Source organism: Gallus gallus, chromosome 11 (genome assembly GCF_016699485.2).
Source record: "Gallus gallus isolate bGalGal1 chromosome 11, bGalGal1.mat.broiler.GRCg7b, whole genome shotgun sequence".
Lineage (NCBI taxonomy): Eukaryota > Metazoa > Chordata > Aves > Galliformes > Phasianidae > Gallus > Gallus gallus.
The window spans coordinates 1,384,712-1,402,234 of NC_052542.1; the positions used below are offsets into that span (position 1 = coordinate 1,384,712).

General features: G+C 56.9%; 2 protein-coding genes across 4 annotated transcripts in view; one reads left to right on the forward strand and one right to left on the reverse strand.

Moving 5' to 3' along the window:
- HSD11B2 (hydroxysteroid 11-beta dehydrogenase 2) lies at nucleotides 1-9,243 on the forward strand. 2 transcript variants are annotated; one of them, XM_003641890.6, is made up of 5 exons: nucleotides 1-331; nucleotides 6,752-6,964; nucleotides 7,639-7,824; nucleotides 8,043-8,180; nucleotides 8,480-9,243. In XM_003641890.6, exons 1-5 carry the CDS (start codon nucleotides 64-66, stop codon nucleotides 8,833-8,835), a joined length of 1,161 nt encoding a protein of 386 aa, XP_003641938.1. In that variant the 5' UTR covers nucleotides 1-63; the 3' UTR covers nucleotides 8,836-9,243. The 2 variants fall into 2 exon arrangements, with proteins under 2 accessions (XP_003641938.1, XP_015134686.2); XM_015279200.4 differs by lacking the exon at nucleotides 1-331 and having other exon boundaries at nucleotides 4,466-6,964.
- ATP6V0D1 (ATPase H+ transporting V0 subunit d1) overlaps nucleotides 8,967-17,523 on the reverse strand; it is a 24,759-nt gene continuing 16,202 nt past the window's right edge. Inside the window, exons 3-8 of one of the 2 annotated variants that reach the window (NM_001293311.3) lie at nucleotides 17,141-17,319; nucleotides 14,780-14,859; nucleotides 11,945-12,022; nucleotides 11,282-11,458; nucleotides 10,905-10,982; nucleotides 8,967-10,438 (exon numbers count right to left, since the gene is read on the reverse strand). In NM_001293311.3, the coding sequence (NP_001280240.1) occupies nucleotides 10,277-10,438; nucleotides 10,905-10,982; nucleotides 11,282-11,458; nucleotides 11,945-12,022; nucleotides 14,780-14,859; nucleotides 17,141-17,319 (754 nt within the window). In that variant the 3' untranslated portion in view covers nucleotides 8,967-10,276. The remainder of the gene's footprint in view (nucleotides 10,439-10,904; nucleotides 10,983-11,281; nucleotides 11,459-11,944; nucleotides 12,023-14,779; nucleotides 14,860-17,140; nucleotides 17,320-17,523) is intronic. The other variant, XM_015279135.4, reaches the window with a different exon arrangement.

Genomic DNA, 17,523 nt, shown 5'->3' on the forward strand with positions numbered 1-17,523 from the left:
GGCCGGTGCGGCGGGGCCGGGCCGGCGCGGAACGTCCCATCCCATCCATTCCCATCGCATCACATGGAGCGAGCGGAGCGGTGGGCGTACGGAGCGCTGTGGGCGGCGCTGGGGGGCGGCTTAGCGCTGCGGGCGGCGCGGGGAGACGTGGTGCTGGGCCGGGCGCTGGCCGTGCCGCTGGCTTTGCTGGCCGCCGTGCAGAGCCTGTGCCGAGCCTGCCTGCCGCTGCCCCTCGGGCTCGCCCTGGCCGCGGCGTCCGCCTGCCTGCTGCTCCGCTGGGCGCCCGGCAGGAGGCTGCTGCCGGTGGAGGGCAGGGCGGTGCTGGTCACAGGTGAGCGCGGTGCGGTGCCGGGGTACTCCGGGCGGTGCCGGGGATGCGCTCCGGGGATGCGCTGCTCGCCGGGGAGACGCGCGGACGTCGCCGGGGTCGCTCCTCTCGGAGGGGGGTGCGCTTCCTTGGGGGTGTCCCGGCGTGTGCGGGTGCCTCCCAGCCCGGGTTGGGTTCATAGAATCGTTTGGGTTGGAAGGGACCCGAAAGGCCGTCTGCTCCCGCACTGAGCAGGGACACCCGCAGCTCCATCAGCGCTCCGTTCCCTGACCTCGGCTGCCTGCAGGGATGGGGCAGCACCACCTCTCTGTGCAGCCTGTGCCGCTGCCTCACCGCCCCGAGCGTGAAGAACTTTTCCTTAGCTCCGATCCGAATCTGCCCTCTTGTAGTTTGAATCCGTTTCCCCTTGTCCTATCACAGCAGACCCTGCTAAAGAGTCTGTCCCCCTCTCTCTCGCAGCCCTGCGGAAGTACCCAGGGTTGCCGAGCTCTGGAGAAGGGCAGCCCCAAGGAGGAGGGAATGGTTCAAGCCTAAGGTCGGGGCCGTGGGGGTCACCCCATGCAGTGCTGACATCAGCCATGCACAGGTGTATGCAGGTGCCTTCCTCCTTGCCGTGGGGCTGCAGGGAGGGAGCTGTGGGCACCGCTTGGTGCTGCCCTGAGGTCCTGTTGGGCTCTGGAGAGCTGACCCAGGGAATCACAGAACCATTAAAGCTGGAGGAGACCTCTCAGATTCCCCAAGTCCAAACCCGCTCTCACCACATCCCTCAGTGCCACATCTCCACTGTTCTTGAACACGTCCGGGGACAGCGACTCTCCCACCTCCCTGTGCAGAGCCTCACTGCTCATTCAGGGTTTCTCCTAACACCCAACCAGCTCCAAAGAGACGGGGAAGGCTGAGCCCAGCCATGGGGCAGGACAGTGCCATGGGACTCACCCAGCCTGGGGTTGGCATCAGCTGCGCAACGGTGACTCAGTGCAGGAACACGGTGTTCTCACCCCATAGCACGGTGACACCTGCGGCACCGCCGTGTTTGCTCTTGGCAGTAAATGCTTTGTGGTTGGGCAGGTTCGATTTGTGGGTGCTGAGGTGAAGCACCTCCAGGAGAGAAATGCAGCACTGGAGGTGCCGGGCTGCGCGTTTTGGTGCTTTGCATCTCTTTAAGAGCAGAGCGGGACGTTGCTGGGGCTCACGGTCCCCATTAAGGACCCAAAATGGGTCAGAGCTTAACACCGTGCTCAAGGTTAGCAGCGGTTGTGCAGCCCCATCCTGCGGCCTTGCCAGATGTTGGAACAGCTGATGGCTGCGGGAGGCAGCGATTCCATCCAGATGTTGGGGCTGTGGAGGTGCAAATGCTTCCCTGTGTGTGCGACAGCATCGTATCTGTCCCAGCCTCGTGGCTCTGGTGCTGCCCCACACCTGATTTCTCAGTTTTGAGTGGTTGAGAGTGAGGATTTGTGAATAACAGCTGGAGCTGGGCTCAGTGGGCATCCAGGGTTGTGGGTTCTTCTTCCTCTGGAGCCACACCACAGGATGGTTTGGGTTGGAAGGACCCTAATAATGCCATCCTAAGACTACTGTGACCCCTGGCTGCTCCCTTCCCTGGCTCTACTTCCAGGCAGGGCTGTGCCCCATGGTTGGGTGTCACTCCTCTCCCCACACGAGCTGTGCCTGTCCTGTGCAAGAGGTTATGCGTAGGAGTTGGACCCTACGATCCTTATGGGTCCCTTCTGACTCGGGATATTCTATGATTTGATGTTGCTCTGACCATTGTCCTTCAGCCCTGTTCAGTGGGGTTATGTCCAACCATTCTTGTGTATTTTGGGGGAAAATGCCCCAAGATAGCCTTGTGAGGCACGCAACCCTGCACAGATTCAGCTGCATGCAGTGTTGGCTTGGGGTATCCATGAGGGATGGCTCACAGCCCACAGGTCCCAACAGCCTGTGGTGTTCCAGGTGCTGGGTTTCCAAAAAAACCTGAGCTGCCCGTGTGCTGCAAGAGAAAATGGGGTCAGCCCGATGGCAGTGTGAGGATGGGCAGGACTTGTGATGGGCATTTGGTGTCACTCCCGTGCTAATGGGACAAGTGGGATGGTGCCGTACGCCCCTTGTAGAGTTTCACCACCAAGGTACCCCAGTGGGAAGGACCTTGCAGCCCACCCAACCCCTCCATGGTGGGGGCACTCCCATGGGGCTGAGGTTGAACCAGCCTGGCTGTGAGCATCTCTAGGGATGGGGCACCCACGCTTCTCCAGGCAGCTGTGCCAGGGCCTCGTTGCCCTCGGAGTGAAGGATTCCTTCTGGTATCTAGCATCGATCTCACCCTTTTACTTCGGAGCTTTGGTTTGCCATGGCCATGGCTTCCCTGGGGCCGCGTGTCCTTCCAGCGACAGCTCCTGCTGATGGATCACCATCGTGTTCCCGGCTCGCCGTGTTCCCGCTGCCGGCCATTATTCACCCGCTTATCGCTGAGGCTCTTCACAACAACTTCCTCTTTTGGGGGGACATAAATCCCACATTAGCTCTGATGAAAGGTACAGGCTGTGCCATTGCCTGATGTTTGTGCTCAGATCCTTGTCACTGCTTTGTGCCTGCCCTGAGCATCCCATCGCTGCCTCCAGCAGCAGCACGTGGGCACCGAGCGCAGAGGATGCTCAGATGTCTCTTTTGGGAGTGTGATACCCCATGCTGAAAGCTCTGCTCCAGCACTGAAGTGCTGCTTCTAGGAAATTCCCTGTATGCTCTTTCTGCGAAATGCTGACTTTGTAGCAGCTCTGGCTCAGGGGAGCTGCTTCCTCCCCTGCGGTTGCTTTTGAGCCTCCCCATGGCCCCAGTGGGACTCACTCAGTGGTGAGCACCCTGGTGCTCCCCTGCCTGCCTGGGTGCCCTCAGCCCACGGTGTGTCCCATTGGGTTGGGCCAACTCTTGGGCTGCCCTCAGCCCATGGTGTGTCTCGTTGGGTTGGGCCAACTCTTGGGTTGTCCTCAGCTCAGAGTTTTCCCCATTGGGTTGGGCCAACTCTTGGGATGCCCTACGCCCATCGCTGCTGCACCTGCTGGCCCCATTGGAGCGTGGGTTGGTCAAATTGGAGGCTCTCAGCAGGCTGCTGGTGACCTTGTCGTCAAGCATGCCATCAGCACTGCTTGGGCTCATCCATGTCCTGGCTGCATGAAAGTAATTGCATTACCCCATAACTCCATTAGTGACCCCATTAGCAACCCATGGTGACGCAGCCATGCGTGTTGGGGTGCAGGAAGGCAGCTGGGTGGCCTTGGTGACAGTGACCAGCACATTGTGTCCCCACTGCTCTGGTGATGTCGGGGCCCCGATGCTGACGTACTGCAGCCAGTGCCTGCTCCTGCCAAATGGGCCTTAATTCGGGAGCCCTGCTCACATCCTCAGGGCTCTTCTCTGTCTTCGCTGCTGCCTCTGGTTGTCAAGGCAGGAAATCAGATTTTCCCCCGCTTCTCTCGGGTTCGTTAAGTGAAACATATCCTCCCAGGCGGAGGTTATGGCACATAATGCTCCGTAAGCGCTCGGCTGATCCGTTGTAATTCATCCCATCTGGCTGCCACAGCCGGCCACCTCCTTCCCTGGCCCCTACTTGGGGCATCAGGTCCCAAAGAGCCCCTGTGGGGTTGTTTTGGTTCTTTCTCATGTGGCTTTCTGGGCATGGGGGACGTGTGGATGGTGCATCCTATGGATGATGCGTCTCATGGCTGGTGTATCCTGTGTTGTGCATTCCATGGATGGTGCATCCCACAGCTGGTGTGATCCATACGTGTTGAGTCCCAGGGGTTGTCTATCCCATGGATGATGCATTCTGTGGTTGATGCATCCCATAGATGCCATAACCCACTGCTGGTGCGTCCTGTATGTGGTGCGCCCCATGTATGCCATAACCCATGGTTGGTGCATCCCCATGGTTGATGTGTCCCATGAATACTAAGAGCAGCCAACCAACAACATCCTTTTCTTATAAGAGCTGGGACCGGGTCAGATGTAGCCAGGGCCCGATTTCACATTAATCCTATTAAAATCCAGACATTTAACAAAAAGGAGCTGTGTGGCCACCCTTAAAACCAACCCAGGGATGGGGCGCACCTCCTGCCACCCGTGGGCGCAGGGCAGCTCCTGGGGCGTGGGGAAGGGGACGGGGAAGCCGGGGCGGCTCAGCTGCTGTGGGCACAGGTGCCATGAGGTCCCCTCCCTCCCCGTAGCCCTGCCAAGAATGTGTTCCCTCGGCGTGGGCTGACATCACCCGCAGAGTGCTGCTCTCTCCAAGCGCGCCCGGCATCCGGGAGGTGTTGGCTGCGGGGCTGTGCTCCACACACACACACACACACACACACACACACACACACACACACACACACACGGGCTTTTGTTCCGTCCCTCCTCCTGCCCACCCCATGCCTTCGGGGTGGTCCCCAGCAGGGCTGTGCAGATCCAACTTTCGCTCTGTGTGTGCCCCGTTTGGTGGCTGTGCCTGCTCTTCCCCATCCTTTGGGGTCTGGTCTGTGCCTTCGTGTCCCCATATCCATCCAGATGATGCGCGCTGAATCCCTCCATCCCCACCGATATCCCTGCTCTGCGTCCTTCCAGCATCCCCTCCTGCTGTGCTCCCCTTATCCGTGAGGTTTTTGGGGTGGCACCGCTTGTGGCTTCCTTCCGTCCCCACGAATCCCTGCCTGGCCCCGGCAGAAGGGCTCATCTCAGAGCCAACCTCCGCCTGTTTGCCTTGGCATCCCAGGCAGGATTTGCACGTGAGCCCCTGGAGACAACAAGCAGCTCAGCTCTAATCCTCTTGGCTGCAGCGCCTAGGGCTGCTCACGGCCTTGGGGCTTGCACCATGCACACTCCGTGGCTGCAGTGCAGGAGCTGCTGCTCTGTTCTCCCCAGGTTTTTTCCACCTAGAGGAGCTCTGGGTGTTGCACGTCCTTGAGTGACTCCCAAAAATGTGCTGGGAGAAAAGTAGGTGAGCAGCGATGGATGTGCAAGAGGATGAGTGTGCCATGCAGTGAGTGTGCAAGGTGGAGAGAGTGCACAAGGTGATGACCATGCAACGCATTGCACGTGATGATTGTGCAGTGCGACAAGCATGCAAGGTGGTGAGAGTGCAATGCAATGGGGATGCAAAATGATAAGCATGCAAGGTGATGAGCATGCAATGCAATGAGCATGCGAGGTGAGGAGTGAGTGACCATGCAAAGGGACGAACATACAAGGTGATAAGCATGTAAAAGGATGGCCATGCGATGTGGTGAACATGCCAGGTGATCATGCACTGGGCATGCAATGTGCTCAGCATGCAGTGCAAGAGGGCGAGTGTGCAACGCTCATTTGCTTCAGGTCTTTGCCAGCCCCAAAGCTGCTGCTTCGCTCCCTGTGCCCCACTGAACTTCAGGAGCCCTGCATGATGTGTGGGGCAGGTGGTCAGCCCCACTTGCAGCCTGGCTTTGCAGGACAGGGTTTGGGGCTCCTGTTGGGCTCCGGAGGTGCTGCTGTGGTTTGACACTGGGACAGATTCCGTGCCCCAGTCCCAGGAGGCATCCGCTCATACTTTGTTTGCCAGAGTTATCTTTATTGTGGTTTTCTCCTGCTCTATTGGGTAATGGGGGGACGCACCCCAACTTCTTTATGGCTTTATGGCACTGCAGTGAAGGACGTGGGGGCACAGCGCTTATCGGGCTGTGAGCTCCAGGCACAGCATGTGGCCATGCTGTGGGTTTCTATGACTGAAAAGGGGGGCTGGGTGGGCTAACCCTACGTGGCTCCCCCTGTGCACAGCGTTCCCACGTCCTGCGTGGTGCAGCTGTCCCCAAGAGCACCCGTGGTGCCTGGGCAGGGTGCAGCTGGGGCCAACCCAGCAGCACTCCCTGTTAATGGTTAATGGGGCCGCGCTATCGGCGCTGCCATCAGCTGGGAACACGCTGTTCCACACCGCCTGTTTGCTCTCAGCCCCATCTCCTGCAGGGCTCTCCCTTGGGCACAGGGCCGGCTTGGGTGCTGCCATGTGGGACATCCCTTGGGGTGCCCCGGGGTCTGGAAGGGGACAGAAGCACACGCAGTTCCTTTCCCCCCCCCATTATTCCCAATCCCCTGTTTGGTTTTGGCCATCTGACATCTCCCCGGCCTCGCAGTGGTGGAGGTGGGGACGCTGTGGGTCCCCGTGTGTCACCGCAGGGCTCAGAGCCCATCGTGCCGCCGTCTCGTGGGTGCCCCCCTGCGCTCAGCCCTTTATCAGCTGTCAGCATCAGCAGGGCGATGGGTTTGCCGATAAGGAGTGTTTTCTTCCTCCTGTGCGAGAGAGAAAAAACAGCAGCGCTGTGACCTGCGGGTGCCCCGGGACAAGGTCATGTCCCCATGGGGTCCCTGCACGGCCATCCCCGGCCCTCACAGCGCTACCATTGGCTCTTGCAGGCTGCGATTCCGGCTTTGGGCAGGCAACAGCGCGGCACTTGGACTCCTTGGGCTTCCGTGTCTTCGCCAGCGTGCTGGACCCACGCGGCCCTGGCGCACAGGAGCTGCAGAGGAGCTGCTCGGCCCGGCTCACGCTGCTACGCATGGACCTCACCAAGCCCGAGGACATCCAGAGCGTCCTGCAGCACATCCAGGCCCACACCAATGGCACAGGTGGGACCTCATGGCATCCCCATACGGCCCCTCCCCTTGTGTCCTATCCATGGATGCATCGTGGAAACCCCCTACAGCTCCCCAGGACCTCCGCTTGTGTCCCCATCCATGGATGAATCATGGGAACCCCATACAACACCCCAGGATCTTCACTTGTGTTCCCATCCATGGATGCATCATGGAAACCCCATACAAACCCCAAAGATCCCCACTTGCATCCCCATCCGTGGATGCATCGTGGAAACATCATACTGCCCCCCCAGGACCTCCCACTTGTGTCTCCACCCATGGATGCATCCCTATGGACCACCAAGTTGGCTACAGCCATGCCAAAGAGTTTGTCCCGATGGGTGGGGGAGCAGCTGGGGCCCCCTCAGCACAGTGCTACCCCCAGTATCTCCACTTGTGTCCCCATCCATGGTTACATCCCAGGAACTCCATACAACCCCAGGACCTCCCATCCATGGATGCATCCTGGGAACCCCATATAACCAACCCGTGCAGGTCCTCCACTTGTGTCCCAATTCAGGGATACCCCGCAATGGGCCACCACCTTGGCCATGCCAAAGGGTTTGTCTTAACACTCCCTACATAGGGCTCCCATGGATGGGGGAACCATCTAAGCCCCCCAGCACGGTGCTGTCCCATTTTTCAGAGCAGCCCCTCTCACACAGGTCTCTGGGGCTTGGTGAACAACGCCGGCTTCAATGACATCATCGCTGACGCTGAGCTCTCGCCATTGGGCAACTTCCGCACCTGCATGGAGGTGAACTTCTTTGGCTCACTGGAGCTCACCAAGGGGCTGCTGCCCCTACTGCGCTCCGCTGGCGGCCGCATCGTCACCGTCAGCAGCCCTGCAGGTGAGCAGCCCTGTGGGACGCAGGGATGCGGGGTTGGGGTGGGGAGCCCCACAGGGATGCATCGGCTCCGCAGCACGACAGGTTCGGGTGCGTGCTGAGCATCGCTGCTTGGGCTTTTGGTACCCATAGGTGTAGTGCAAAGAGTAGAGTTCGTCCACGGGGGTGCTCGCTGTGCATGGGGCTGTGTGAGAGCCATGGGTTTGTGCTTCTCCCCACAGGTGACCTGCCCTTCCCCTGCCTGGCAGCCTACGGGGCGTCGAAGGCTGCGCTCAGCCTGCTCATGGACACGTTCCGCAGTGAGCTGCAGCCCTGGGGTGTCAAAGTCAGCCTCATCCTGCCTGGGTACTTCAAAACAGGTGAGAGGGGCGGCCTCAGCCACTGCCCTGGGACTGCGGCTGGAATCGTAGCATTACGAAGGTTGGGAAGGGCCTCCAAGATCACCGAGCCCAACCATCAACCCATGCCCACCGTGCTTGGCCTCTCCCTTTTACAACACCCGCTATCGCTCCCACCTCACGGCCAACCTCCACCGGGGTTTTATAGGCACCGCCCCAGCAGGTGCTCCCTTCTCTCCCCGTGGGCATCCCTATGAGCGTGGGCCGCCCGGGGTGGGGTTTCCGGACCACACGTGTCTCACGGCGTCCCTCCTTTGCAGCCACCTGCGACCCCGACTTCTGGAAGCTGCAGAAGGAGCAGCTGGTGGCCCGCCTGCCCCGGGAGCTGCTGCAGGCTTACGGCGAGGACTACGTGGAGGAGATCAACCGGCAGTTCATCCAGTTCATGAAGGTGGCCGTGGAGGACCTCAGCGCGGTGGTGAACAGCATCACGGACGGGCTGCTGGCTGCCAACCCGGCCGTGCGCTACTACCCAGGGCAGGGCCTTGGGCTCATGTATTTCATCCACCGCTACCTGCCCTACTTTGTCCGAGACTTGTTCCTCAGAGGATTATTCATCAACCCCAAGCTGCCCCGAGCGCTGCGGCCGGAACACAAGGACGCCAAGAAGCCCTGACCTCGGCCGCGTAGAGGGCACCCATCAGCACTAGACCTAAAACCAAATCGCTTTTCCCAAATCAGGCAGATGCAGATCTATTTTCTATTGTGCGAGAATCAACGTTTTCTAGAGACTTGGGTGTTTTTTGTATTATTATTATTGTATTTTTTTTGTTTTCTAACCGCCGCACTCCCCACGCCTGACTCCGCGCGCTGGGACGCACCTCGGGCATTTCTCAGCCACGTGGCAGCTCGTTGAGCACTGCCAGAGCCCTGCAGCCAGGCCAGGCCAGCCCCTGCCTCCCCGTCCCACGCTCCGTGTGCCCCCAGCGCTGGCAGGGGCCGAGGCTGGGCTGCGGGTGCCGCAGAGCTCCGCACCGGATGAAATACGTGATTGTCACTTTTTCAATAAATCTGTTCTTGATAAGCCACGGGGCTCTGCGGTCTCATTCGGGGCTGTCCTGCCCCGGACCGGAGCATTGCGAGGTACAGAAGCAGCCCCAGGGCAGCAGGCCGTGCGGTAGGCAGATATTTATTGGTGTAGAGAGGAGGGGGGTCACAGGAGAACAGACACGCAGAGGTGACCGCAGCACAAAGCCAGGATGGAGCTGCTGCTGCTGCTGGGAGCACCAGGCACGTGTTCCCCGCCAGCACCCCCCGCCCACTGGGGTGGATAGGGCTCCAGCTCTGCCCCGGGACTTGGCCCATAGGGCGATGCAGTGCACAGCACCGTCCCAACAGCTGGGGAGCACCGAGAGCTCCAAACCACAAGGGTTTGCAGGGAGGAAGGAGCTCAGCTGGCTTCCAGAGCCCTTCCAAGCTCCAGCAGCTGATAGAGGAGCTTTTGAGGACACCAGCGCTGGTGTGAATGCTGCTGGAGCCGGAGGAGCGCTGCACATGTGCTCTGGCTCTGCCCTGGTGTTCCCACAGGCTCCGTCCCAGCTCTGGCCAGGGCTGCTCGGTCTCTCCCACAACAGGGTTTGCTACAGGGGGATGCGGGGATTACACAGCAGCACTGGCTACGCTACAAGTCACATTCAAACTAAACCTCACAGGGACAACACGGAGGAGGAAGCGTGCTCAGAGCCCTGACAGCGAGGACTGCTGGCCAGGGCAGAGCTGCCGTGCTCCTTGCAGTGCTGGGAGGCAGCAAGCCCCTGGCTCTGCGAGGGGAAGCGCATACAGCAGATGAGTACAGTAACACGGGTAGTATGGGTACACAACAGGAGGCGTCCCTCCTGCTGCACAGGGCCAAGCCTGTGCCACTGGCCGCTCTGGACCCCTCACTGCACACACAATCTAACTTCAGGTTGAGAATAATTTAACTAGCAACTGTACAGTTCCTCCCCCTGAGCCAGTTCAACATCCCTGGAGTCTAGGCAAGGGGTAACTCGGGGAGCACGTGGAAGAGAGGCAAGGGTCCCTCTGAGCTCCAGGGGTCGGACGGGAGCAGAGCAGGGTTAGAAGATGGGAATGTAGTTGTCGATCTTGGTCCTGTGCCTCTGGGCGATGCACTCTGCGATCCACACGATGTTGCGGCACTCCTGCTCCTTCAGCTTCACAAAGGCATAGAAGACTCCGAAGTGGAATTGATTGAGGAATGCCAGCTTGTTCAGCTTCACCTGGGGAGGACACGGCACCTGTCCGCCTCTGCTGGACTGTCCTCCGCCAGGAGCCAGCTCAGGGAAGGATGGAGCAGCACTGAGCTCCAGTGACTTCCCCAGAAGGCTCAGGGCTCAAACAGGAGGAGTCTGACACTCAGAGGGGGAATTTACACCCTCACATGCTGTGAGAACCCTCCTTTCCCACATAATCACACTCTGCTTTCCCTCTTGGTGGACCTAACAGCAGCCCCAAATCTGACTCCCATACTGCTCTAAGCTTCTGGATGACAACGAGGACTAAGCCCCATGCCCTCCTTGGAGCATGCAGCTAGCGTCCTCTTCCTTCCCCCAAACTCTGTTCCTGCACAGCATTGATGTTCTGGAGCTCTACCAACAGGGCAGCAGCCAAGCCTGCTGCTTCCTCAAGCTTTTCAAAGGGCACAGGCAGACACACTTGCTGAGAAGCACCTCAGGGTTCGCTCACCTCATGCTCAAAGAACCTGTCTTCAAGGGTCTTGTCTCCAGGGTTGCTGCCAGCCCCTTCAAACAGCAGCTTGTACTCCTGAGGGAAGATGTTACAAAAAGATATACCCACACTCTGGTAACCTCCAAGCTCAGCAGCACTGCTGAGCCCTATGCACCAGAAACAGCAACTACACTGGGTCAGCAGAGAGCCTGTACTGTGCACACACATGAGCACTGGCATGCGCTGCTTCAGCACAGGGACACCGAGCTCTCTGACTCCAAGCAGCATAAGACAGGCAGTCCCCTCCCCACGCTGCCTATCCATGCCCCGACCCAGCCCCAATGCACAGCAGATCCTGGCACCAGTCCCCCACTCCCTCACCCCAAAGCACTCACAGGGTAGTAGTCAGCGACATTTTTGACTTGTTCGTAGTCATCTGCTCTGGCCAACTGAGCCAGCCCCTCAGGGTAGAGCTTGCCACAGTGTGGGAACAGCTTTGCTCGGTCCTCCTTGGACAGCTCAGTGCCAAAGGAATTGATGGTGATGATGAAGGCCCTCCGGTCAGCTTCAAACTGTGGGAGAAAAGAGAGTTTCACCTCTGACTGCAGTGAGGTCGGCAGACACCAGTGCTGCTCTGAACAGAGCCACATCAGAGGGCAGCATGAGCAATCCTGGCTCGCTGCCTGGGATGCACAGCTCTACATGTGTGGGCTCCTTGTACAGCCACTAGCTGATGCCTGGGGACCGCTGGGCTGAGGAAATCCCCACCTCAGGAACAAGCCAAAGCCCTCGAGCCCAGCACACCCACCAGCTGGCCTTGGCGTGCTGACCGGCCACGTGCAGAACGGTGCTGGTCGTTCTCCTGCATGTTGGATGGAGGTTGCCATAATGGGTCAGCACACGGCCAAGATCAGGCAACCGAGCCTGCCCAAAGTCACGTGCAGACAGTGTTCTCCTAGGTCAGGCTGCACTGGGATGCTGAAGAGGATCGCCCTTAGCGCAGGAAGACAGGCTAAGCACAGAGTGATAGGTGTCCCTGTGGGGGCTTCCAGACCTACCTCCAGGATGGGGCACATGGCGTCTGCTGTGGTACCTCCCAGAGCCTTGCAGAACTTGTAGAAAGACTCCAGGTATGCCTGGAACAGAGAGAGGAATGAGCATGTTTCCACACTGCTTCATTTACCACTCATAAGGCCGTTCAGACAGCAAGCAGAGATGCTCCCAGACACTTTATAACACAGCACAGGCACTCTCACCCCAAGTGAACTTGGATGCCAAGCCCACACAAGGGACAGTGCTTCCCCAGGAGCCGGAGACATGAAGAGCTGTGGTTTGCTTGGTTCAAGTGACTGGATGAGCTTACAGCAGGCAGAACACCAGGCACCAACATTCAAGCCTATTTTGCTCCTTCGAGTGGTCTAACTCCAAAGCATCCGCTCAAGTCTCACGTGGTTTCCTGACCCCGCTCTGGCCTCCACAAACATGCCAAGCCACACAACCATAGCTGCAAGACCCAAGCTCAGAAAGGAGCGCTGTGTAAGCAGAGTTGAGAGATGAGACGGGACATCTGTGAAGGAAACCAGCTGTCCTCTGTAATTCTCTTCTCACACTGCAGCCGCCGGGTCTCCATCCCAACTGGAGCACTGCAGAAAGTATCAAGCTAGGCACAGCCATGCTGCCTCCAGGAAACGTAATCCTTTGTGGAGAGGTACCAGAATCCAGCTGGAGGATGACTGCATCTCCCAAGGGGAGCCGTGGATGCAGTGCAAGGCTAAAAGTGCTGTTCAGCGAAAAACTTGCTCAGAGGAAACCATCATGTGATAAAACACCTCCCCAGACAGAGCGCTGCAGACAGAATCACATAAAGGGATGGAAAAATCATGATGCTGAGACACCACAAATCTCTGCCTTGTCACAAGATGGACCACATCCTCAGCCTCTGCTCTAGGAAAGCACCTGGATGACTGTGTTCTGTAAATACAGTGCAAAAGGACACTGCTGGGCAACCACTACACATCAAAGAGACACCGTTGCCAGCAGGCTGGAAATCCTCTTTGCCACTGCTGAAGCACAGAGAAGTGCAGAGCATTGGCCCGAAAGAAAGAAAGGCGCAGATATCAAACTTTGCTTCAGGCTGGGTGAGGGGCTCACTCACCAGTTCTGCCCTTCTCAGAGTTCACATGCAGACCTCAGGCCCTGCAGATAGAGGAGGTGAGCTCAGATATCCAGCACTGCATGGGAATCCAGCACCACGGACACCACGCAGACTGAAGGGCAGCCCTGCTGGGTGCCCTCCCCGGGGCCCCTCACAGATGACAGCAATTTACAGGAAGCTCTCCAGAGTCCCGAAACCTGTATCCCTGAAATGGTGGTGTGCTTGCATTTAATAGTCCTTAATGGACTTTCACTTCCATGACGCAATTCAATTATCCTCTGCCTTCTGCTAGACTTGTTTGTGTTTCACATCCAGGCTGATCTGTGGCCCGTCCATCCTTGTTGTCTTGTTCAACATTACCATCACAATTCACTCCTCTTCCAGCTGAGGAATCCCAAACCTTCTTTGTAGTTTCCCATATGGAAGCACCCAAACCTTTACAGTGTTCTTCTTTGCAGCTTCTCCCGTTCTGCTGTTCGTACTCTGACATGAGAGAGAGGAATTGGACCATGAAAAGGTGCAGTGTGCAGCACAAACACACTGCAGATGTAGGCAGCAGCACAGCGATGTTTGTGCAGTTCTCACGGTTAAGAACCAACTGCTCAGGTCGATCGCAACCCAGATTTAATGTAGCAGTAGCAGCAGGGAACGAGGACAGCCATCTCCTTGTGCCTCCCATGCATCACTCCACATTTACCCACAGTGATTTCTCTGCTGTATTTTAGTGTCCAGCCACAGAGTTCCTCCAGCAGGTTCCTGTAGGCAGGCTGCCAGCAAAGGCCAGCAGCCAGCTAGCTGCATTCCAGCACATCCACTTAAAGATGGGAAAACATGGAAGAAGTAGTGAAGATGATGATGCCAGCATGCCTTCACCGCTGACCTCTCTCTGCTCTAAGAGCTGACCACTTAACTTTTAACTTCTGCTCCCTGTCTTTAGCACATTTCCATCCAAGAGCCTCCCCGGGGTGTGAATATCAGTGAGAGCCAGTCCCAGAGCACTGAGAGGCAGACATTCAGTTGGGGGGCAGCAAAAGCAGAACGCAAAGGAGCACCCAGCCTCAGCAAGGAGATGGGCAAGGTCGTGGCAGCTGGGACTCAGGGTGAAGGCGCCCACCAAGCTGCCTGCTGCATGCTCACACTGCTCCCAGCCTTCCCCCAGCCCCATACAGCAAGCTGCAAGTTGCAAGGGTGCAGGTATTTATGCGTGCTGGCATACCACCCTCCATTACAACAAAAGATCAGTACATGCCAGAGGCCACACGCAGTTGGGCATGACTGCCGACGCGCAGCACCTTCTCCCCTCCCTTTGCCTTCTTCCCTTCATGCCTGACCTGCTCTCCACCTCTCCCAACAGGCCAAGGCTTCCTTGGAAAGCAGAGGTCACGCTGCCTGCTAGCTGGCTGTGACCAGTGCAAACAAGGCTGGCAGATACAATCTGCATCCCACCCTTACTCCAGAGAGCTGAGATGGAGCGATAGCCACAGCCTGCACATAAACACACACTTTTATACTGCCAGCTCAAACCAGACGGGGCCAGAAGAGGAGCCGACAGCTTCCCGTGCAGGCTTGGGACAAGGAGCAAATTTATTTTTGTACCTCCTCTAAGGGGGAAATACCTTCTTCCCTTTATTTGAAGAAAGTCAGCCTCCCCGTTGGAGCTCCTGGCCAGACAGCTGTAGGCACGCTAGGAACGAATAGGGAAGTGAGCATCTCTTTCCCTTCCCAGAGTCTCAGTTACCTTATACAGTGTGTTGCGAATGATTTCAATGTTCATTTCGTCGAGGTCCTGTTCAGATATGCAGTCTTGGAAGAAAGCAGCTGAAAGAGAACCACAGACAGGGTTGCTGCTGTCCTGACCAGACCCACACCAAGCACATCCCAGAGCAGGGTGAGCCCTCTACAACAGCAGGCAGAAGCACAGGTTGTGCTGAGCTGCTCTGTCCCTTGTCTTCAGTGCCACCAAACTGCCGTAACTCAAACCCCAGGCTTCACCATGGCTCCCCAGGCCACAGCCATTTTTTGGAGCACTCAACCCTACGTCCTTCTTCACCCCTGGAAGACTGTGTTGACCCCTCTAGTCCTACCATGCTGTCAACAGCTCACTCTCAGCAGCAGTTCTCATCTCCAGCCCCCACCATCAGTGCCAGAGCAGCCCACATTAAAAAAAAAAAAGAAAAAACAGCAAACAACTCAACCCCAAACTGTTCCCAGATGCAGGCTCTCAGAATTGACAAGGTAGCTTCCAAATTGCCTGCTACAGCATGGCAGCAGCGAGACAGCAGTCTTGGTGTGCTTCTCCTTCCTCCTCCAGCACCTTACGTGGGTTAAGGAGACACGGGGATACAACAGCTCCTACAGCCTGGAAGGGATCAGGAATCCTGAGCAGGGGGTGACCCCCCCAGAGGCCTCTTTGCTATGCTGCAGCAGCATCAGGGGGCAATGCCACGTAGCTAGAGGAAGGCTGCTCACTATGGCTGGCAGAAATGAAACCAGAGTGTGCCAGGACTGGTTTTCACTGCAGGGCTCGCTGGCTAGCCCAAGAGCAGTGGCTACTTCAGAGTAGCAGAGGAATGAGAACACAGCTATTTCAGTTCTTGGCCCTCCAATATCCCAAATTAGGCTAACAGCAAGACTTATTTTGCCCTGCTAACCTATGAAAGCCATTTGGGGTTAGGCATTCCTACCAAGCCACGTAGCTGCTCAGGCACTGTTACGAGATAGAGCTGCTGTTTCTTCGCGTGTGGTCACTGGAAGGAGTGCAAGTTAAACAACTGGAGCCTGCGTGCTTGCTTGTTTAGGCAACACTGCTACTCCCCACGTCCTCCTGCTGAAGAAATGCCACACTGGATGGTACACAGGCTCAAGGGCACAGCCAGGGCAAAGGTCTGAAGGACTTGGACCAGCCAGGGCAGGAGCAGGCAAAACTCACTTGGGGACAAGTGCATGAAGGCAAGAGGCAGAGACCCTCCTCTGCAACCTCCTCACCAGTGTAACAAGGCAAAGCTTTTAGGTCTCTGGAGCTAATAATACCTTCGAAACACTTGGTTCTATCTTATTCCTGAAGTGGGAAGGTTCACGCTTACCCTTGAGGAGGATGCTCTTCCCACACACCACCCTTACAGCAGACTCAGCTCAGCTGCAGGCAGTCTCCTACCCGGCAAGCCAAGCACACCATGCTCAAATAGCTGTACTGGCACTGGTCTTGTTGCAGCAGCTCCATCCTTCTCTGGACACTCAGAGGTGGCCAGATCCCTTTAGACACGTTCTCCCTTCTTTGTTGGGCGCTACGTGGCAAATCATTTCTCCATGACAACACCTTGATTCACCCCATTACTACAGCAAGCGTTTTAGCTCCAAAAATGACGACTACCATCAAAGACAATATGATGATTTAAGTGTTTTGTTCTTTCTAGCAACTCCAAAAAGAGTGATTAATCACTGACTCAGGCGTAGCTCATTACCTTTGCCCACAGATACTAACTTAGAAGGTCTCCTGTGACTACCTCTCCTGCTACTGCAGAGGCTCCCGTGTTTTCTCCACAACCACTTCCTACACCTTTTATCTTGAAAGACCCGATCTGCCTGCCTGGCTGTTCATAGAACTGTTTTTACAGTGTCACATGCATCCTGGTCAAGGCTTGTAGCCCCATGACAGCGCCTCGGTGCAGGATCCTGCTATCCAAACAGCTTACAAAGCTTTGGGGTGGGTTTTTTGTTGTTGCTGCCTGCTTTTGGGAAGTTAGTATATAGATGGCTACAGTTAGTTAGATAGTAGAGATAGTAGCTTAGATAGTGCTACTAATTAGTTAGATAGTAGAGGTAGAAGTAGTATAGATAGTAGTACAGATAGTATAGATGAAAGCTTGATACAGAGCTAATTGTATCCGTCTCAGAACAAGATGGATCACATGTCAATCTCTAACAGTTATCTCCAAATACTGCCCTCAAGAAATTGCCCAATGGTCCAATTAATTGTGCTGGAAAAATTGGCACGGGACAGGCATAGACATAAGCTCAAGCCCAGTCACCAGAGGCAGCACAGCCACAGCTGGGCACTACCCACTGCTTGGCCTTCCAGGGGAAAGGGGCTTCTGCTCACCCAGGGGAGTGTCCACCAGGATGGCATTGTAGAGCTCTGCGGGCGTCTGCGCGATGTTCACAGCTTCCATCTGCTCAAAACTTCCCAGAGGGTGGCACTTGGGAACCAGCTCGGAGATGGAGCGCTGGTGCAGAGTCCCAGTGATCAGCAGGATGACGTTGTCAATCATGTAGCTGTACCTGCAGGGGTGAAAGAGGAAGCCTGTCACACATAACACAACAGCAGCACCCAGCACCAGACCCTGTGAACATCTCCAGGAAGATGTACCCTTCCCACAAAGAACAAGTGAGACACTTCCTTGATGCCAAGCACAGCCCCAAGCCCAGGCTTACGCTACAGCTCAATGCATCATTTTAGTAGCTGCAACTGACCCTTGAAGAGTA

Coding starts and splice junctions, on each gene's coding strand:
- HSD11B2 (XM_015279200.4), top strand. CDS start 6,214: ATGGTTAATGGGGCCGCGCTATCGGCGCTGCCATCAGCTGGGAACACG. Junction 6,965..7,638: donor GGCCCACACCAATGGCACAG/GTGGGACCTCAT, acceptor CCTCTCACACAG/GTCTCTGGGGCTTGGTGAAC. Junction 8,181..8,479: donor GCCTGGGTACTTCAAAACAG/GTGAGAGGGGCG, acceptor CCTCCTTTGCAG/CCACCTGCGACCCCGACTTC.